The 23,306-nt window shown below is 37.7% G+C and overlaps 1 protein-coding gene and 1 pseudogene across 1 annotated transcript; one reads left to right on the top strand and one right to left on the bottom strand.

Moving 5' to 3' along the window:
• Positions 1-2,871: 2,871 nt before the first annotated feature.
• LOC146898882 (uncharacterized) lies at positions 2,872-9,090 on the top strand (annotated as a pseudogene).
• A 9,964-nt stretch (positions 9,091-19,054) lies between these two features.
• On the bottom strand, positions 19,055-19,717 carry LOC146898883 (uncharacterized). Its single transcript, XM_085736643.1, has one exon. It carries the CDS (start codon positions 19,715-19,717, stop codon positions 19,055-19,057), a length of 663 nt encoding a protein of 220 aa, XP_085592769.1.
• Positions 19,718-23,306: the final 3,589 nt, after the last annotated feature.

Genomic DNA, 23,306 nt, shown 5'->3' on the forward strand with positions numbered 1-23,306 from the left:
CGAAACATCAAAACACCGTTCTCATTCAACCTGAAGTCCCCACCCTTGCCTTGATTAACCAACACCACTCGATCCACGAGTTCCAAATCTTCCTTCTGTCCATTCTTAATCTCTTCCAAAATATTACTCGTCAGCTTCAACATTCCCAATCTCACACCATCTGGCGTCAACTCACTAACCAAACTCAAATCTCGAAATTGCTCAATCAATTCCAACTCTTTAACCATCAAAGCAGACATATGCAACGACTTCCTACTCAAAGCATCAGTAACAACATTCGCCTTCCCAGGGTGATAACTCAACTGAAAATTGAAATCCTTTAGATACTCCAACCATCTTCTTTGCCTCATATTCAACTCCCTCTGGTCAAACAAATACTTCAAACTCTTGTGATCACTAAACACTTCAAACTTAGAACCATAAAGATAGTGCCTCCAAATCTTCAACACATACACCACTACTGCCAATTCCAAATCATGAGTCGGATAGTTCTTCTCAAGCACGTTCAACTGCCTCGAAGCATAAGCCACAACCTGACGATTCTGCATAAGCACACCACCAAGACCCAACTTAGAAGCATCACAATACACAACAAATGATTCCTTCGGATTCAGAAAAATACACACTGGAGCTGACGTCAACCTCTTCTTCAACTCTTGGAAACTCTTCTCACACTTAGCATCCCAAACATAAGCTTGTCCATTCCAAGTCAACTGTGTCAATGGCAACGCCAACTTAGAGAATCCCTCAATGAACCTCCGATAATAACCTGCTAAACCAATAAAGCTTCTAACTTCAAAAATAGACTTAGGTTATTCCCATTGTAACACTGCATCAACCTTCGACGGATCCACGGTAATACCACCTTTGGAAATCACAAGACCAAGGAAACTCACTTCCCGCAACCAAAACTCACACTTCGACAACTTAGCAAACAACCTCTTCTCTTTCAAGACTCCCAACACAATCCTCAAATGCTCGACATGCTCTTCCTCAGACTTTGAATACACCAAAATAACATCTATAAACACCACCACAAAACGATCCAGAAAAGGATGAAATATTCTATTCATGTATTCCATGAAAACACCTGGCGCATTATATACTTCAAATGGCATCACAGAATACTCTTAGTGTCCATACCTTGTTCTGAACGCAGTTTTGGATATATCTTCCGCCTTTACCCTAATCTGATGATATCCTGATCTCAAATCAATCTTGCTGAACACTTCCGCACCAACCAACTGATCCATCAAATCATCAATCCTCGGAAGCGGATACCGATTCTTGATTGTCACCTTGTTCAACTGCCGATAATCCACACACAACCTCATGCTTCCATCTTTCTTCTTAACAAGCAACACAGGAGCACCCCACGGAGAAACACTTGTAACAGTCCGATTTTCGCTAGTTTTATTTTATTATTTATTTATGTGTAGTATATGTGCTCTTATGTGATTATTTGCCTCTGTGTATATTTTTGGTTGGGAATTGTAGAATTCGGTGTAGAAGGGTATTTTAGTCATTTTGGATTTAGGGGCATTTTGGTCAATTTGAGAGTAGGGGTAATTTTGTAATTTTGGTTGAGGATTATTTTAGTGATTGGTGAGAGTTAGTTTTTTACTAAGTGTTAGGAAGTTGTAGTAATTACTTATTACCGTTAAGTGACCGTTAGTGTCATATTTTACCATTAAGTGAGTAGTAACATTTTGGGTGTTAGAATAGAAATGGGTTAGGCCCATTGAATTTTGTGAGATAAGCCCAATTGAGTAGAGGATATATAAACTCTAGTTGTTGGTGAAAATTAGGTTTACAAACATTTATCATTACATTTCATTTGAGAGAAGAGATAGAGGCTAGAGAGAAGAAAGGTTTTGAAGAGATTGAAGAGGAAGACTAGAGCTAGAAGAGGTGATTCATCATCTAGGAGCTAAATTGAAGCTTGGGTTAGAGATTCTTGGTGTTAGAGGTAAGAGGGTTAGGTTTCAACCATAATTCCTAAATTGTTTCTCTTTACCCATTTTTGTTAAATTGATGAATTGAACCTAATTGTTGTAAAATTCGTGCATAATTGTTGTTGTTATGTTTGAGAACATGATTTATATGATAATTGCATGTTAGTATGTGAATTAACATGTTTAAATGCATAGTTGTTGGTGTTTTGTGTTCTTGAGCAAGTTTAATGAGAAATGAAGTTGTGGTGATGATATTTGGATGATACATTTGTATTAAGTTGAGATTTGGAGATGTTCATGAATTATATGTATGTTCCGCTGCTATGTTATATAACATGATCTTTATGTATGTATGTTTGATTTTGAAGACGTAACATCTATTTCTAGAATATGTCTGATGTATTCGCGCGTTTTACCGCTTAATAGAAGTAGGGTGTTACAAGTTGATATCAGAGCCTGGTTAGTCTTGTCCAGACTAGTAGATTAGTGTTTGTTGATTTACCCTGTTAGTATGCGAATGGTAATGAGTTACCTTCGGTACTTGTTCTTGTGTTGTTGTGATGTTGTTCTTATCTGTTGGTTGGTTGTTTCCCCGTTGTATGCGACATGTATGGAAGTAATGTCGGTACTTGTTCCGGTGTTCCGTTCTTTTCGGTAGGTCTGAGCTAAGTGGGGAGAAGTCGCATACTCCGGTTATCTTTTGGATTGAGAAGCTCAGTTGTTTGTGGTTGTGGTTTCGGCGAAGTTTGAGGAGCTTTCGAGGTTTTGTCCGTACATCAATGCGGTTTGAGGAGCTTTCGAGCTTGCGATGGTTTCCAAGTGTGTGAGGTTTGAAAGCGGTTAGAGGCCCGACATCTATCAGTACATGTGTATTCAGGAGATCCGTGATTTTGATACCTTGGTGCATAAGTGTCGTATGTTTGATGATGCTGGAAGAGCTAAGGTTAATCACTACAAGGCTCAGAATGAGAAGAAAGGAAAGAGTCATGGATTTGGAAAGCCGTATAACAAGGATAAAGGAAATAAGAGAGAATTTGGTGGAGGCTCTAAGGTGAATGTTGCTGAGGTGAGGTGCTATAAGTGTGGCACATTGGGTCATTTTGCAAATGATTGCAAGGGTGGTGAGAAATGCTACAAGTGTGGAGAAGCAGGTCACAAGGCTTTTGAGTGCAAGAAGTAGATCACTTGCTATAATTGTGGTGAGAAGGGGCATATCAGTACTAAGTGTACCAAGCCGAAAAAGGCGGCGGGGAAGGTGTTTGCATTGAATGCGGAAGAGGTGGAGAATCCGGATAATCTCATTCGAGGTATGTGTTTTATCAATAGTACTCCTTTGATTGCCATTATTGATACTGGTGCTACTCATTCTTTTATTGCGGTTAGTTGTGTTGAGCGTTTGGGTTTGGTTGTGACTCCGTTGTTTCGAGGGATGGTTATCGACACCCCAGCTAGTGGTTCGGTGACTATTTCTTTTGTGTGTGCTAAGTGTCCTGTTAGTTTTGGCAATGTTGATTTTGAGTTGGATCTTGTGTGTCTTCCGTTGAAGCATATGGACGTGATTTTTGGTATGGATTGGATGTTGACTTTTGGTGTTAACATTAATTGTTTGACCAAGAGTGTAACGTTTTCTAAGCCTGTAGCTGAGGAAGGTGGGAAGTTCTTGACCGCAGAGCAAGTGAAGAAGTCTTTGGATGGTGCAGCTAGTGTGTTCATGATGTTTGCTTCTTTGAAGGAAAGTAGTGAGAAAGGTGTCGGTGATTTGCCGGTAGTGCAAGAGTTTCCAGAAGTATTTCCGGACGACGTTACCGAGTTACCGCCGGAGAGGGAAGTTGAGTTTGTAATTGATTTGGTGCCAGGAACGAGTACTATTTCGATTGTGCCTTATCATATGTCTGCATTAGAGTTAGGTGAATTGAAGAAGCAGTTGGAAGAGTTACTTGAGAAGCAGTTTATCAGGCCGAGTGTTTCTCCGTGGGGTGCTCCTGTGTTGCTTGTTAAGAAGAAAGATGGAAGCATGAGGTTGTGTGTGGATTATCGGCAGTTGAATAAGGTAACAATCAAGAATCGGTATCGGCTTCCAAGGATTGATGATTTGATGGATCAGTTGGTTGGTGCGGAAGTGTTTAGCAAGATTGATTTGAGATCAGGATATCATCAGATTAGAGTAAAGGCGGAAGATATATCCAAAACTGCGTTCAGAATGAGGTATGGACACTATGAGTATTCTGTGATGCCATTTGGAGTGTCTAATGCGCCAGGTGTTTTCATCGGGTACATGAATAGAATATTTCATCCTTTTCTAGACCGTTTTGTGGTGGTGTTTATAGATGATATTTTGGTGTATTCGAAGTCTGAGGAAGGGCATGCCGAGCATTTGAGGATTGTGTTGGGAGTCTTGAAATAGAATAAGTTGTTTGCTAAGTTGTCGAAGTGTGAGTTTTGGTTGCGGGAAGTGAGTTTCCTTGGTCATGTGATTTCTAAGGGTGGTATTGATGTGGATCCGTCGAAGGTTGATGCAGTGTTGCAGTGGGAATCACCTAAGTCTGTTTTTGAAGTTAGAAGCTTTCTTGGGTTGGCAGGTTATTATTGGAGGTTCATTGAGGGATTCTCTAAGTTGGTGATAGATGTTAGGCAAGTGCACCAAATATTATCGAAGTAGTAAAAATATCGATCCCACGAGGACTGTTTTTAACTTCAATAATTCAATCGCGTTATAAAAATAGGATGTATAAAAGTTTATTTTTGTTTGCCACTAGGCAGTAGATTTGGTTTGATTTTATGAAATCAAATAAAAGAATAAGATTTGATTAAGAAAATATGGAGAGATGAGATCAGGTCTTCGAATCCTCTATGTTTCCCTTAATTGGTTACTGCACCTAATGTTACTAATGATTTTCTAGTTTTACGATAGTTAACAAATTAGCCCTAATCAATCCCTTGAGTTAGGACCCTCTTCTTAAACTACAGCCCCTAATTCCTTAGGTGGTCTAATAATCCTTGAAGGTTTTATGAACGTTAACCTAATATCACTAACAAACGATTATCCATTCCTAGACTAACCATGTTTATTAGAACAATTCAATTAGGTCTAAGTCGAAAGCTATGGTCAGTAGTCATTCGTTTTCACAAAATCATGTTTATATTTGACCAGGATATAAAAAGCATTAAGAACAATTGAATTGAATAAAGACTAGAAATTCATTAATAAACAGTAGAGTTTCACAGCAACATATGATCAATTAGGGTTACATAGGTTCATCTCCGACCTAATCTCTAAGAGATTTAGCTACTCATAATTGAGTTTACAAATAGCATAATCAATGAAAGAATTAAAACATACATAAACTGGGTTAGAGATGATGAAATCCTCTCCGCTGCAGCCTTCTGGGTGTTAAAATCGCACTTTAGCTCTCCAAAATCGTAATCCTCATGTTTGAGACTGACTTCAGCTTAAATAGGCAAATCTGGATCGCCCAAAATCGTACCACGATGACACAAATCGTACCACGATTGGTACTTTAAACCCTAATTTCCTTTAAAGCCCTTCTTGAAATCGTATCACGATTGGTTGGATCGTATTACGATCCAGCTTCTTCAAAAACATGCTCTCTGACTTCAAGTAATCGCATTGCGATTAGAGAATCGCAGTACGATGGCTTCATTCCAGTTCTTCCAAATTTGATGCTTTTAACTGCTCCTGGACACTAAATGTTGCTTAGAACTCTATCAAAATGTCAAAATAAGTCCTAAAAATTACGTAATGACAGCATGTCATCAGTTGGCGTTGCCATTGACGTAGTTGACTCTGAAAAAACAAGCTTATGTTTGGGATGCTAAGTGTGAGAAGAGTTTCCAAGAGTTGAAGAAGAGGTTGACTTCGGCTCCAGTGTTGATTTTGCCGAATCCAAAGGAATCGTTTGTTGTGTATTGTGATGCTTCTAAGTTTGAAGATGGGTCTTGGTGGTGTGCTTATGCAGAATCGTCAGGTTGTGGCTTATGCTTCGAGGCAGTTGAAGTGCATGGGAAGAATTATCCGACTCACGATTTGGAATTAGCAACCGTTGTGTATGTGTTGAAGATTTGGAGGCACTATCTGTATGGTTCTAAGTTTGAAGTGTTCAGTGATCACAAGAGTTTGAAGTATTTGTTCGACCAAAAGGAGTTGAATATGAGGCAAAAAAGATATTTGGAGTATCTTAAGGATTTTGATTTTCAGTTGAGTTATCACCCTGGGAAGACGAATGTTATTGCTGATGCTTTGAGTAGGAAGTCGTTACATATGTCTTCTTTGATGGTTAAAGAGTTAGAGTTGATTGAGCAATTCCGAGATTTGAGTTTGGTTAGTGAGTTGACGCCGGATGGTGTGAAGTTGGGCATGTTGAAGCTGACGAGTAATATTTTGGAGGAGATTAAGAATAGTCAGAAGGAAGATTTGGAACTTGTTGATCGTGTGGTATTGGTTAACCAAGGTAATGGTGGAGACTTCAGATTGGATGAGAACGATGTTTTGATGTTTCGTGATCGTGTTTGTGTGCCGAGAGTTCTTGAGCTTAAGAGAAGGATTTTGGAAGAAGGTCACAGAAGTAGTTTGAGTATTCATCCAGGAGCGACTAAGATGTATCAGGATTTGAAGAGGTTGTTTTGGTGGCCTGGAATGAAGAAAGAGATCGCAGAGTTTGTGTATGCTTGTTTGGTGTGTCAGAAGTCTAAGATTGAACATCAGAGACCGTCAGGTTTGATGCAACCGTTGTTTGTGCCAGAGTGGAAGTGGGATAGTATATCAATGGACTTTGTTGGACCTTTGCTGAAGATTGTGAAGGGTTTTGATTCTATTTGGGTGATTGTTGATCGGTTGACGAAGTCAGCACATTTTGTTCCTATTAAGACCGGTATGTCTGTGGCAAAGTTGGCTGAAATCTACATTGAGCAGATTGTTAGATTGCATGGCGTTCTTCTAGTATTGTGTCGAATCAGGATCCGAGGTTTACTTCTAAGTTTTGGGAGAGTTTGCAAGCTGCTTTGGGAACTAAGTTGAGGTTGAGTTCTGCTTATCATCCCCAGACTGATGGTCAGACGGAGAGGACTATTCAGAGTTTGGAAGATTTGTTGAGAGCTTGTGTGTTGGAGCAAGGTGTCAGTTGGGTCGAATGTTTATCGTTGATTGAGTTTACTTACAACAATAGTTTTCATTCTAGTATCGGAATGGCACCGTTTGAAGCTTTGTATGGTCGGAGGTGTAGGACTCCGTTGTGTTGGTATGAATCAGGAGAAAGTACTTTGTTAGGACCGGAAGTTGTGCAAGAGACGACCGAGGAGGTTAAGATGATCCAAGAGAAGATGAGAGCATCTCAGAGTAGGCAGAAGAGTTATCATGATAAGAGGAGGAAAGACCTTGAGTTTCATGTTGGTGATCATGTGTTTTTGAGAGTGAATCCTGTAACTGGTGTTGGACGTGCTTTGAAGTGTCGAAAGTTGACTCCTCGTTTTGTTGGACCCTTTGAGATTGTTGAGAAGGTTGGGGTTGTAGCGTATCGGATTACACTACCACCATCTTTGTCGAACCTTCATGATGTGTTTCATGTGTCTCAGTTGCGGAAGTATATGTATGATGCGTCTCATGTGATTCAAGTGGATGATTTGGAAGTAAGGGATAATTTGACTGTTGAGAATTGGCCAGTGAGGATTGAGGATCGGGAGGTGAAGCGTTTGCATGGCAAGGAGATCTTTTCGGTTAAAGTGATTTGGGTTGAACCGACTGGTGAGAGTGCCACTTGGGAGTCGAAGATTAGGATGAGGGTTGCGTATCCAGAGTTGTTTCCTTCAGGTAATTTTCGAGGGCGAAAATTCTTTTTAGTGGGGGAGAGTTGTAACAGCCCGATTTTCGCTAGTTTTATTTTATTATTTATTTATGTGTATTATATGTGCTCTTATGTGATTATTTGCCTCTGTGTATATTTTTGGTTGGGAATTGTAGAATTCGGTGTAGAAGGGTATTTTAGTCATGTTGGATTTAGGGGCATTTTGGTCATTTTGAGAGTAGGGGTAATTTTGTAATTTTGGTTGAGGATTATTTTTAGTGATTGGTGAGAGTTAGTATTTTACTAAGTGTTAGGAAGTTGTAGTAATTATTTATTACCATTAAGTGACCGTTAGTGTCATATTTTACCATTAAGTGAGTAGTAACATTTTGGGTGTTAGAATAGAAATGGGTTAGGCCCATTGAGGTTTGTGAGATAAGCCCAATTGAGTAGAGGATATATAAACTCTAGTTGTTGGTGAAAATTAGGTTTACAAACATTTATCATTTCATTTCATTTGAGAGAAGAGATAGAGGCTAGAGAGAAGAAAGGTTTTGAAGAGACTGAAGAGGAAGGCTAGAGCTAGAAGAGGGGATTCATCATCTAGGAGCTAAATTGAAGCTCGGGTCAAAGATTCTTGGTGTTAGAGGTAAGAAGGTTTGGTTTCAACCATAATTCCTAAATTTTTTCTCTTTACCCATTTTTGTTAAATTGATGAATTGAACCTAATTGTTGTAAAATTCGTGCATAATTGTTGTTGTTATGTTTGAGAACATGATTTATATGATAATTGCATGTTAGTATGTGAATTAACATGTTTAAATGCATAGTTGTTCGTGTTTTGTGTTCTTGAGCAAGTTTGATGAGAAATGAAGTTGTGGTGATGAATTGTGCATGAATTTGTGTTCATTAGTTGTTGTTATTGATTTGGAACATGTTGTTGTTGAATTGGTGCGTTGGGTACCAAGATTGATGAATTGATGATGAGATTTGATATTGTTGTTGAAGTTGAAAGTGTAATGATAATTTGGTGAATTTGGTTATGTTGATGATTTAATTCCAAAACTTGTATGTGTTTAAGTGTATTGAACCTATTTTGACCTATAAACACTTTATGGAACTTGTTTTGGTGAATTGGGGGATTGAAAATTGGATTTTGGGGTAAAAATGGGTTAGAACCCGTAATTGAGTTCTGGAATTCTGATGAAGGACGCTTTAGCGTGCTTAGGACGCTAAAGCGACCCATCAGCGTCCCAGAAGCGTCCCAAAAGCGTGCTGTTCTAGGACTTTATGGAACTAGGACGCTAAAGCGTGCAGAGGACGCAAAAGCTTCCTAGCCCCAGTTCAGCAACTTTTGATTTTTGTTTTCGTGTACTTGGGGACCAATCAGATACTTCTAAAATGTTTCTTTGGACATAATTAACCTCTGTTTACACTTTTAATCCTACTGGAACATGATTTGATTTAGTTTGGACTTGAATTTATAAAAATCGTCTAACTTTTATAAAAACGGTCCAAACGTCGATTTTCCAAAAACTCGTTTTCTCCGAAAATTGAAGTGGGATTAGAGTTGTATAATGTTTATATGATTTCTAAAAATGGTTGTGATTGGTTCCATCAAGTTTGAACTTGTTTTGCTTTGAAAATGTAAAATTTTGTGAAAAGTGATAAAGTGAGACGAACTTTGAGTTTTTCGTGAATTCGTCGCGATTGGCCGATGAAATGCTTATGTAACCTCTACTGCACATATATGAGACTTTTGAGAATACATGGCATAGGCAATTGAGCTTGTTTACTTGGTTTTGGCTTAATTGCTCAATTACTTGTAATATTTTGACTTGAGAGACGAATTTGATCGAAAATGATTTTTGAGAGCCAATTGTTTATCAACCTTTTATGAATAGATTAATATGATTATGAGATGATGTATGAATGGTTGTTGAGTGATGAATATGATGTTTGTGATCATATGTTGTATTTGTTCATTTGTATGGATTATGTGGAATTGTGGCAACTATATATTGATTTATGTGGAGATGATTGGTGGTGTATTTATGTGTGACAACTATATGTTGCTTGTGTTGTGGATGTTGTTGGTGATTGTATATATAATATGTGGTGGTGAATTGTTGTTGATTGCATATATACAAGTATTGGTGATGGTGAGGTGATTATTGTTTGTGTGAACATATGCATTTGTAGTTGAGTCATATGTTCATGCATTCATGACTGATGGTGGTGGATTTTATATCCAATTGAGGTGATTACAATGTTTTTGTTGCATTGAAGGTGACGACCTTGAGGTGATTTGGTACCACATGCATCTAGATGAGTCTAGAGCCATTGCATAAACTATTGGTGAATTGAATTGCATTGAGATGTGTTTGGTGATTGAATTGCTAATTGTAATTGTGGATTGAATTGTTAATTGTTAATTATTAATTGACAAGGTGAAGTTGTGATACATGTATGATACACTTGTTGATATAAACTTGTATGGTGGAAATGATGATATGAATGTGTTGTGAATACTTGAGAGTATATGCATAATTTAATATTCATCATATTTGAATGTATCTTTCAACTTCAATGTTCACATTAAACCTTTTTGAATTATGATGATGTAATGCTAACCCTCAGTGGTTTACCACCTACCTTTCCGTATGGACGGGTAGATGGAGTGCAGGATTCATAGTTGTTGCTTGATGTTGCTGAGGAGTGGAGTTCCTCTTTTATCTATGCAAGTGTCTAGATTAGGGCTCTGATCTAGGATAGTTCTTGCATGATTGTTTTATTTGACTATGTATTGGAGTTGAGATGTTATTGTTGTTGATATTTGGAGGATACATTTGTATTAAGTTGAGATTTGGAGATGTTCATGAATTATATGTATGTTCCGCTGCTATGTTATGTAACATGATCTTTATGCATGTATGTTTGATTTTGAAGACGTAACATCTATTTCTAGAATATGTCAGATGTACTCGCGCGTTTTACCGCTTCATAGAAGTAGGGTGTTACAACACTCGGTCTGATAAACTTCTTCTCAAGCAACTCTTCCAACTGCTTCTTCAATTCACCCAACTCTATTGCACATATCCGATACGGCGCAATCGAAATAGGACTCTTTCCGGGTACCAAATCAATTGCAAACTCAACTTCCCTCTCTGGCGGTAACTCGATAATGTCGTCCAGAAATACTTCTGGAAACTCTTGCACTACCGGCAAATCACCAACTCATTTCTCACTACTCTCCTTCAGAGAAGCAAACATCATGAACACACTAGCTTCACCGTCCAAAGACTTCTTCACTTGCTCCGCGGTCAAGAACTTACCACCTTCCTCAGCTACAGGCTAAGAAAACGTTACACTCTTGGTCAAACAATTAATGTTAACACCAAAAGTCAACATCCAATTCATACCGAAAATCACGTCCATATGCTTCAACGGAAGACACACAAGATCCAACTCAAAATCAACATTGCCAAAACTAACAGGACACTTAGCACACACAAAAGAAGTAGTCACCGAACCACTAGCCGGGGTGTTGATAACCATCCCTCGAGACAACGAAGTCACAACCAAACCCAAACGCTCAACACAGCTAACCGCAATAAAAGAATGAGTAGCACCAGTATCAATAATGGCAATCAAAGGAGTATTATTGATAACACACATACCTCTGATGAGATTATCTGGATGCTTCACCTCTTCCGCATTCAATGCAAACACCTTCCCTGCTGCCTTCTTCGGCTTGGTACACTTAGTACTGATATGCCCCTTCTCACCACAATTGTAGCAAGTGATCTCCTTCTTATACTCAAAAGCCTTGTGACCTGCTTCTCCACACTTGTAGCACTTCTCTCCACCCTTGCAATCATTAGCAAAATGACCCAATGCGCCACACTTGTAGCACCTCACCTCAGCAACATTCACCTTAGAGCCTCCACCAAATTCTCTCTTCTTTCATTTATCCTTGTTGTACGACTTCCCAAATCCATGACTCTTTCCTTTCTTCTCATTCTGAGCCTTGTAGTGATTAACCTTAGCTCTTCCAGAATCATCAAACATACGACACTTATGCACCAAAGTATCAAAATCACGGATCTCCAGAATACACATGTACTGATAGATATCGGGCCTCAAACCGCTTTCAAATTTCAAACACTTGGAAACCATAGCATCCTCCGCATTGGTGTACGGACAAAACCTCGAAAGCTCCTCAAACTTCTCCGCATACTCAGCCACTGAACGGTTGTCTTGCTTCAAGTTCAAGAATTCCACTTCCTTCTTGGTCCTCAAATCCTCAGGAAAGTACTTCCTCAAAAACTCAGTCTTGAACCTAGCCCAAGTCACAGCTCCACCAGCCTCAAGCCTTCCCTTAGCATTGGTCCACCAATACTCAGCCTCCTCAGCAAGCATATGAGTAGCCAACCTGACCTTCTGGTCCTCACTTTTCACCATAGCACGGAAGATCCTCTCCATGTCTTGCACCCACTTCTGAGCTCCATCCGGGTCATATCTACCCTTGAACGTCGGCGGACTGTTTCTCAAGAAACGATCAAGCCTCCGCTCCTCAGCCTCTCCAGGATCACGATGACCAACTGCTGCCTGCTCATTAGCCCGAGCCAACACTTGTGCCATTGCAGTCAAAGCCTCTGCAATCTTTCCATCATCTCTACCACAAGCCATCTCACTTCTACACAAAACCAACCAACCAACAGATAAGAACAACATCACAACGAACAAGTACCGAAGGTAGCTCATTACCATTCGCATACTAACAGGGTAAATCAACAAACACTAGTCTACTAGCCTGGACAAGACTGACCACAGCTCTGATACCAACTTGTAACGCCCTACTTCTATTAAGCGGTAAAACGTGCGAATACATCAGACATATTCTAGAAATAGATGCTACGTCTTCAAAATCAACATACATGCATAAAGATCATGTTACATAACATAGCAGCGGAACATACATATAATTCTTAAACATCTTCAAATCTCAACATGATACAAATGTATTCTCCAAATCTCAAATAACAAGTACCATCTCAACTCCAAAATACATAATCAAATAAAACAACATGCAAGAACTACCCTAGATCAGAGCCCTAATCTAGACACTTGCACATAAAAGAGGAACTCCACTCCTCGGCAACATCAAGCAAAACAGTCTAAGCATCCTGCACTCCATCTACCCGTCCATACAGAAAGGTAGGTGGTAAACCACTGAGGGTTAACATTACATCATCATAATCCATATAAGATTTAAACAAGGACATTGGAGATGAAAGAATATATTCAAGAATAACAATTCATACATGTATTCACAAGTATTCACAACATTCATATCATTCATTCCATCAGTCCAAGTTCATATCAACAAGTGTATCATACACATATCATAACTTGACATTGTCAATTAACAATTAACAATCCAATCCACAATTACAATTAGCAATTCAACCACAAAGCACATCTCAATGCAATTCAATTCACCAACAATTTATGCAATGTCTCTAGACTCATCTAGATGCATGTGGTACCAAATCACCTCAAGGTCGTCACCTCCGATGCGACAAAAACATCGTAATCACCACCATTGGATATAAAATCCACCACCATCAGTCATGAATGCATGAACATATGAATCAACTACAATGCATATGTTCACACAAACAAATGACCTCACATCACCAATACTTGTATATATGCAAACAACAACAATTCACCACCACTTAACATATATACAATCACCAACAACATCCATAATTCAAGCAACATGTAGTTGTCACATAAATACACCCCAATCATCTTCACATAAGGTATAGTATCTATCCACAAAGAATTCACAAGATAATTAATTCTTAAGGTCATTTTCTACCAAATTCGTCTCCAAAAGTTACAACTTAGAAATACTAGAGGTTATGAACAAAAACAAATTCTAAAATCTCAATTGCCTATGCCATGTATTCTCACAAGTCAATTATACGTGCAGTAGAGGTTACATAAGCATTTCATCGGCTACCTAGGAAGGATTCACAAAAATTTCGAAGTTCGTCTCACTTAGTCATTTTTCAAAAAAATTTACATTTTCAAAGAAGACAAGTTAGATTCACCGCATCATAGTTTAAATGCCATTAAACACCTTAGTTAAACTCATAAAACTCAAGTTTCGAAGATTGGAAACAATCCATAAGGTTTGGGTCGACTTAAAAATAGTTATGCGGAATTTTCGTAAAATTTCACCAAGACCACCTTGGAGTATTTTCATCATAACTCAAAAACCAAAAATCATTTTCAAAACAGAAACGTGCGAAACAGAGGCAAGAACGCGAAACAGGGGATGGTGCCACTGTGCAGCTCGCCCCGGCCAGTAAATCACTCGCCTCGGCGAGTAAAGCCACAGGGAGCACCTCCTGCTCGCCTCCAACTCGCCCCCAGCTCGTTGTGGCGAGTTGGGACAGTCCAGTGACGAGAAAAACCCATTTTTTTACCCCAAAACCCCAATTATGACTTTCCAATACTCAAATTTGATCCCAAAGTTTGTTTAAACATTTCTAAACATAAAAAGACACTCAATTCCATATAAAATTTGCCCCAAAACATCCTTGTAACAAACATCACCATTTGACCCATTTTTCATTAAAACTTCAAAAACAACACAAAGTCATATCAAACCCCACAATTATGATTACCCAAGGTTTTAAACATCAACAAAAACATCTCTCAGGAACAACAGCAACTAACTATCATGAATTCATCAATAACTCATTACAACAACACCTCATATCATCATTTTTGGACAAAAATGCAAAACACACATATAACTACAACTTAAGCATGAACTTTCATCATCAACAATTCAATAACATTCAATTTACGTACCCAAACATTGCATCAAAACCTAAGCACGAATTTACAATTAATTAGGTTCAATTCATCAATTTCACAAAATGGGTAAAAAGAAAAAGTTATGAAATTATGAGTGAAGCCTAACCCTCTTACCTCTAACACCAAGAATCTCTAACCCAAGCTTCAATTTAGCTCCTAGATGATGAATCGCCTCTTTGCCTTCTAACCCTTGTTCTTTAACCTCTTCAAACCCTTTCTTCTCCCTAGCCTCTATCTCTTCTCTCAAATGAAATGAAATGAGAAATGTTTGTAAAACCTAATTTTCACCAACAACTAGAGTTTATATATATGCTCTATTCAATTGGGCTCAACTCACAAACCTTAATGGACCTAACCCATTTCTATTCTAACCTCCAAAAATGTTATTACTCACTTAACGGTAAATTATATCACCAACGGTCACTTACCGGTAAATATAATAATTACTACAACTCCTTAACACTTAGTAAAATAATAACTCTCACTAAGCACTAAAAAAATAATCCTCAACCAAAATTACAAAATTACCCTTACTCTCAAAATGACCAAAATGCCCCCAAGTCTAAATGACTAAAATACCCTTCTAACACCGAATTCTACAATTCCCAACCAAAAATGCACACAGAGGCAAATAATCACATAACAGCACATATAACATACATAAATAAATAATAAAATAAATCTAGCGAAAATCGGGCTGTTACATTGCCAATCTCTAAGTCTTCACTCCTTTATATAGAGGTGTGAAAGAGACGTTGTGAATTGTCAGCACATCAAAAAAGAGTCGTTTGAAGCTTTGATCAATCACCAATGATCTTTTTCCTGATATGGTTATTGTCCTATGAAGGATCAATTTCAAATCCATTCCCATTGTGAAGGAACATCGTTGCAGGCAGAGCTGTTTGTCTTGTCTTGTAGCAAAGACAAAAACAGAGTAGTGGAGGTAGTGGTTGTACACTTCGTACAATTGTACTTTGTTAACGCTCTTTGAAGAATAAGCATCCAATGCCTTCAAATCCTTTCAAAATGATTGTTGCTTCACTCTTCCAGTATTCTGCAATGCTTAGACGAGTTTAAATCCATTAAACAACCTTTGAAGCTTTAAGTCTTGCATCTCCTGAAGAACTTCAGCTTCTGGTGATGAACTTGCTTCTGATGAGATGCTTCTGATGAACTTGCTTCTGATGATATCATCACTTCAGGAGCACTTTGACTTGAGGAGCACTTCTCTTTAGATGTTTTAAGCTTCCTTTATGTTGATTCCTTAGCTCTCTTTTGTTCATCCAGAACCTATTTAAGATGTCAAATTTTGTCTATGGTCCTGTACACTTGAACAAATATTAGCTTAACCAATTGACAATTTTTAATACCTTGTTATCATCAAAACTCTCAAAGGTTTATTGTTAAACACATTTTGTTCCAACAATCCCCCCTTTTTTGATGATGACTAACAATAGTATTTAAAATGTGCAATTGTTGTTAATCTAATTAACAAGTTGACTATAAGGGTTTGAGGTTTGTAAGCTCCCCCTGAGTCTAATAGTACTTTAAGGTGAGCTTTGTAAGCTTCCCCTGAGTTCTATCCATATTAATTAAATTCATCATTTAAATTCTCAATAACACTCAGAATATTCTCACATCAATAGACTAAGAGATAAGAGATAGGTCCTATTAATTTAAGTTGGTTAAAATTAAATTAATGGGGCTCAGATCCTATAAATACTATACATCTACTCCCCCCTTTTGTCATCAACAAAAAGTTTAAAAACTAAAGACAAAAAGAAAGAAATAGGAAAAAAATATGTCAGAGCAAAAATACAAGGAATATATCAGAGCAAGACAATTGAGTTCAGAAGCATAAATATTGATCAATAGCGCAAAATATGTTCAGAAGCAAAAATTGAAGTCAGAAGCACAATAAATTTAAGAAGATGTTAAACAAAGAAACTTAAGACAAAGATCTAAATAAGCTAAAATATGGTGTGCAACTAAGGGTTGGCTTGTTTGTTGAACATCTCCATCATCTGTTGTTTCATCATCATGTTTGTCTCTTCTTGTTGCTTCTTCATAGCTTCTTGTTGTTGCTTCATTTCATTCTTGAAATCTTCATTGCTCTTGATCAGATTCTCTTCTCTGACTTTGGCTTCTTCCATCTTTGCTTCAGTATCAGTCTTATACTCAAACCAAAGTAGCTTCTGCTCTAAGAGTTCTTTCTGCAGCTTCTTATTCTCCCTTTCCAAAACAACATTCCTTTGTATCAAGTCTAAGCTAGTAGATGTTGTTTTGAAGTTAATCTAGTTCAAGAAGATTAAATCCAATTTCCTAGGATGCACACCAGTAGGAATGAAGTCAGTGACCTCTCTTCCTTTTATGCTTGGAGGATTCTGCACCCAAGTTTTCAGAATCTTAACTTCTTCTAGATCGCTGTCAACACTTTTCAGCCAATCTTGAAGCTTTTGTTGAGCCATGTCTTGAGCATCAATACAAGTTCTTTGAAGTGCAGTCAAGATGTAGTCAACTCTTTCCTTCAGTCTTTGCCATTGCTTTTCATAGATGTCCTTGTGAATCATGTTATTCCTAGCCTAAATGAGCTTGTTCAGCTCCTGAAAGATCTTCTCACACACATATGTTAATAGAGTAGAATCTAGAAAGATGGTTGGTGGTGAGGGTACTTTTGAAGGTTTGGTAGGAGCAACAGATTGTATAGCTAAATGGGAGGATTATGGTTGGCTGTTTGTGGATGTTGGAGTTTGATTGTTGGTTGATGTTTGATCATGAACAGACTTTTCAATCTTAGTAGAGGATGATTGCTCAACCTCAACATCAGAAGCATCTGATGTGATCATGAAGTCAGGTTCAATGACGGTTTCAGGGATAACATGTGATATAGATTGATCATGAACAAGTTGTTTAGGAAGAAATAGTTCAGAAACAACATGTTCAAGTGTAGAGACATGTTCAGAGCAAGTTGTTGAGGCCATTTGTAGGTTTGGTGTTTGGTGTTGGGGGCTTTCTAAAGTAACTTCATCAGAAGCTACTTCAGAGGCTTTCTGTATATTTAGCTCAACACCTGCTAGTTCATCAGAGTAGTGATTGACCAAGTTGTCTAACACTGAAGTTTCAGGAGCTTGGTTGGTTGAAGGTGGATGAGATGATGATCAAGCATTAAGGATGGTAGTCTCAGAACCTATGTGTTCATCTAAAAACTTTGCATCAGTAGGAACACCATTTAAGGGTGGAATCATTGGTGGTTTAAAAGGATGATTATTAGGTAGTTTATTAAAAAAATCTTCTTTCATTTGAGACATGCCAATGATTCTTTCATTAATGTTTGAGTTTATAGGTTCATGAGGGATGTTGTCAGCAGGCGTTTTGTGGAGTTTGGTTGAGTAAACCTGGCCTATAGGTATATCATCTAAGTTTAAAGAAGATGATGAAGATGTGGATTGGGAGGATAAGGATAGGGTTGACTCTGATTCTACTACTATAACATCTTCAGAGTGTGGAGAATCAGGATTAACTATATCAGCTTCTGGAGCAGCAGCTTCTGAACCAGCAACTTCATCCTCCTGAGGTTCTGCACTAGTTTTAACAACCATCAACATACTCCCAGCTTCTGAAGTTACCATTTCCTGTAGATTATTCAGTAGCTTGAACCAATTGTTCTGTAATAACACCAGCATCCTCCCTTGCAATGCTTGATACAGGAACTTCAATTCCCTTTGTAATTTGTCTGATCTTTGCAAGTGTAGCAACATCTTCAGCCTTCTTTTTCTTAACTTCCCTTGTGACCATCTCAGTAGTAGCCACAATCTGCTCTTCCTCTTCAGCCACATATGCTGACTCTTTCAACTTCCTGATAGTTGTCTTCCCCTTCTTCTTTGGGATTGGAGGTTGATCAGGAGCAGTTTGAGAAGAAGCAACAGCTTTCCCACTCCTGGTTCTTTTGTTCAGAACCGTATATGTATCCAGGTCATGAACTTCCTCCTGAATGGTTGGTACAACAGGACCAACAACATCACCTTAATAGGATCCTTCTCCTTCTTTGCCTTCTTGGACTTCTTAGCAGGTTGTTCATGAGCCTCTTCCAAAACTTCATCTTTGCTGATTGCTTTCCTTATGGACTTCCTACTTCTTGCTACAGGCAAAGCACCACCATACATATTCTCAGATACATCTTCAAGCCTGATAACTTTGTCAGTTGTTGCAAAGTGGTCTTTGATGTAATTCATCTGGATTTCAAGAGGGTTCTTCTTGCATATGGGAGAGAAGTCATCCATCAGATTTGACTGTGCACTTGATTCACTCAAATCAGTGCTGAGCTTTTTGAAAAACTCAATAAACTTCATGTTCTTGAGTGTTTTCCCATTGATGACCTCTCATGTTGCAGTAGCCAGTTGCTCATCTGTAAAGAAGTTTACCTTGCTGAGAGCATTCAGAATCACTCCTTGATAAAGGATCTCTAAGATGAGTCTTCCATAGGGAACCCAACACCTCTTGTTCTCCTGGCTTTCCATATGCACCTTTCTTTGTGTTGTTGAACATGGATTGATTGACAATCTCGTTCCATGGACTGGTCTTTGAATTGGTTATCCCACCTGTGTGTTTTCCTGATGCATCTCTTCTGAGAACAAAAGCTATATTCTCTTCTGAGATGAAAACTGGGATTCCCATGATGCTTGACCTAATCTCAGTGCATCTGAATGGTTCCAACCCCATTTCTTCTCTAGTCTTCCCTTGAAGAGTATGGTCAATCAGCACTTTATCTGTTTCTTCCAACATAGCTGCATTTCTATCATAGACATACGCTCTCACCCATAAGTGTCTTACCAAGGTCTCAAATGTTGGGCCATTCAACATATTAAAGTACTCCATCAACCCTTGCATTTCATGATAGCTTCTGATGTCACACCCGTGATGAGCTAAAGAAGTGAAATCAACTGGATTCTTCGTTTGAATCTTTAGGTCCCATTCTTCCAAAGACATGGTCCTTCCTTTGATTTCGTAGGCAGGTGCTTCTTGCATGCTAGATGATGATTCTAGAATAGAACTTGATGATGCCATTAAAGTTGAAGAAAGCTTTTTAGGGTTCTAGGTTTTGATTGTAGAGAAGGTGTTTTACTTCGTAGAGAATAGATGAGAAAGGAAAGTGTATAATCATCTTTAGAAGCACATTTTCCTCAGAACCTCAATAAAGAGCTTCTAATGGACCATTGCTTCTGAACAACGTCAAGACTTAAATTCTAATTCAGGAGCAAGCAAATTTAATCAAAAACAAAGTGCATGTTCAAATTTTTCTTTATAAAATCAAATATTTCCACAGTTAAAGGCTTAGTAAATATAATCAGACACAAAGTGCATGTTCAAATTTTTCTTTATAAAATAAAATCTTTCCACAGTTAAATACTTTATACAATCAAAGTGCATGTTCAAATTTTTCTTTATAAAATAAAATTCCTATTCAGTTAAAGGCATATTAAATCAAATATTTCCATTGATGTTTAGTATCAATGAATTGTATATCTAAAATTCCTTTTTGAACATAGTCTCTAATATAGTGGTGTTTGATTTCAATATCCTTGGATCTTGAATGTAGAATTGGATTCTTTGACAAACAAATAGCAGCAATATTATCACAATAAATGGGAATACTGTTCGCATTAATCTGATAGTCTTCCAACTGATGTTTCATCCAAAGTAGTTGAGTACAACAACTTGCAGCTGAGATGTATTCTGCTTCTGCTGTAGACATAGCAATAGTTGCTTGTCTTTTGCTAGCCAAGGATATCATATTATCACCCAGAAACTGGCAATTTCCACTGGTTGACTTTCTTTCAATCCTATCACCAACTAATCTAAGGATTTCCTATAAAGGAGTCCAAGATTAGTTGTTCCTTTCAAATACCTGAAGATTCTCTTAACAGCAGTTAAATGAGATTCTCTAGGATCAGATTGGAATCTTACACACAAGAATACACTGAACAAAATATCTGACCTAGATGCAGTTAGGTATAACAAAGAACGAATCATACCTCTATACAGCTTCTGGTCTACTGTTGATCCAATATCTTCTTTGCTTAAGGTGCAGGTTGGATGCATTGGAGTGTTCATCACTTTACAATCTTCCGGCTTGAACTTCTTCAGAAGCTCCTTAGTATATTTTGTTTGATGAACATATACTCCATCTTTGCTTTGATTGATTTGAATTCTAAGGAAGAACTTCAGCTCTCCCATCATGCTCATCTCAAATTCATCCTGCATTAACTTAGAAAATTCCTTGCAAAGAGATGCATTAGTAGAACCAAATATTACATCATCAACATATATCTGCACAACAAGAATGTCTTTCTCAAGAGTCCTTCTGAAGAGTTTTGTGTCAACCTGACCCCTTTTAAAATCACTTTTGATCAATAAATTACTTAGTCTATCATACCAAGCTCTGGGAGCTTGTTTCAAGCCATATAGTGATTTCTTAAGTTTGTAAACATGGTCAGGATGCTTAAGATCCTCAAAACCAGGAGGTTTCTTGACAAACACTTCTTCTTCAATGACTCCATTAAGAAATGCACTCTTGACATCCATTTGATATAATATTATGCCATGATTTACTGCATAGGATAGAAGTAACCTAATTGCTTCCAATCTTGCAACTGGAGCAAATGTTTCAGTATAATCAATGTCTTCTTGTTGACTATAACCTTGTGCAACAAGTCTAGCTTCTGAGTTAGGAAGAGAGAGAGGAAGAGAGAGAGTTCAAGAGAAGGAGCAAAACGGGTTAGAAGAGAGAAGCTTGAAGAACCAAGAGGTGATAGAGATTTTAGGAGCTAAATTGAAACTTTCGCTAGGATTATTGCTAATTAAGTTAAGGGGGGTAGATTTCATTCATAATCTCTTAGTTTAATCTCTTCTCTAATTCTACGTAAAAGTGCTTATTTGTATAAAGTGATTATTATGAATTTAATTGGTAAAATTTGTGTTTATGCTTTGATGTACTGTTTGGGTATGTTAATTTGATTTGATTAAGTTGTTGATGATGAAATTACATGCTCAAGATGTGTATATAAGTATACTTGTGTTTTCATTCAAAATTGAGGAAATATGATGTTGTTGTTGATGTTTGTTATGAGATGTTGTTGTTGATGATTGAAACCTTGGGTAATGATAATCATAGAGCTTATTATGAAATTGTGTTGTTCTTGAGGATTTTTATGAAAAATGGGTCAAATGATGATTTTTGTTAAAATGATGTTTTGGTTCAAGTTTTATATGAATTTCAGTCCCTCTTTATGTTTATAAACGTTTGGACAAACTTTGGGATCAAATTTGAGCTTAAGGGATCAAAAATTGGGGTTTTGGGGTGAAAATTGTGTTTTTCCCGAGAGCTACCTGTCATAGGTCGCCATGGCGAGTAATCTGGTGGCCATGGAGAGTGCATAAGATGTCTAGCTCGCCATTGCAAGTGATTTACTCGCCGGGACGAGTTGCTCTCTGACAGCATGCCCTGTTTCGCCGTCTCGCGTCTTTTTCGCACATTTCTGTTTTGAAAATGATTTTTGGATTTTGCGTTATGATGAAAATACTCCAAGTGAGTCTTGGTATAACTTTATGATAATTTTGCATAACTATTTCTAAGTCAGCCCAAAACTTATGGTTTGTTTCCAAACTTCAAAACTATAAGTATTAGGAGTTTAATTAAGAGGTTTAAGAGTATTTAACCTATGTCTTGTTGAATCTAACTTGGTTTTTTTTGAAAATGAATTGGTTTTGCATTATGAGTAAAAGGATACGAACTTTGCAAAACTTTGAGATTTGAGTGAGTTGGCCTATGAAACGTTGATGTATACACTAATGCACTCATATGTGATTTGTGCATATACTTAGTTGAGGTTTCCCAACTTGTTTGTTTCTTTTTGTCGGATAACTTGGAAAATGGTAAAATGATACGAACTTGTCGTAACTTGTGATTTTGATGATTTTGTCGTAGTCGGCCGGTGAAACGCACATGTATACTCTACTGCACTCATATTTGGTCTAGGTGTATACATAGTTGAGGCATTGGATCTTGTTTCCTTGGTTTTGGTTCAATTGTCTTAATTATTTTAAAGTTGTAAAATGAGAGGCGAATCTTTTGTGGATAGTCTGATATGAATATATGAAGATATGTGAATGATTTCTAGGTGTTGAATATGATGTTTGTCATTGTGTGTTGCATTTTCTTCTTTACTTGTGAGAAATTGGATGGATTTGTTGGATTATGTGATATAGTTGATGTTGATTAAAGCATATATGTTGATTGATGGTGATGTTGTTGATGAATACATATATGTTGAGTGACGTTTATTTTGTTGATGATTGCATATATATTATGTGAATGGTGATGACGTGGTGAATTGTTTGTGTGAACATATGCATTGTTGTCGAGTCATATGTTCATGCATTCATGACTGATGGTGACAGATTTATATCCAATTAAGGTGATTATGATGTGCAGTTTGCATCATGGGGTGACGGCCTAGACGTTATTGATGACGGTACCACATGCATTTAGAAATCGTGTCTAGGAACATATCATGTCGTGGCATGAGTCCTAGTTGTTATAATACTTGGTGTTCGATGTGAATGTGATTGATTGATTACATGTTGGTGACGTTGT

The sequence above is a fragment of the Medicago sativa genome, chromosome 8 (genome assembly GCF_051527215.1).
Source record: "Medicago sativa cultivar Bolivia chromosome 8, Bolivia_mono, whole genome shotgun sequence".
Taxonomy (NCBI): domain Eukaryota; kingdom Viridiplantae; phylum Streptophyta; class Magnoliopsida; order Fabales; family Fabaceae; genus Medicago; species Medicago sativa.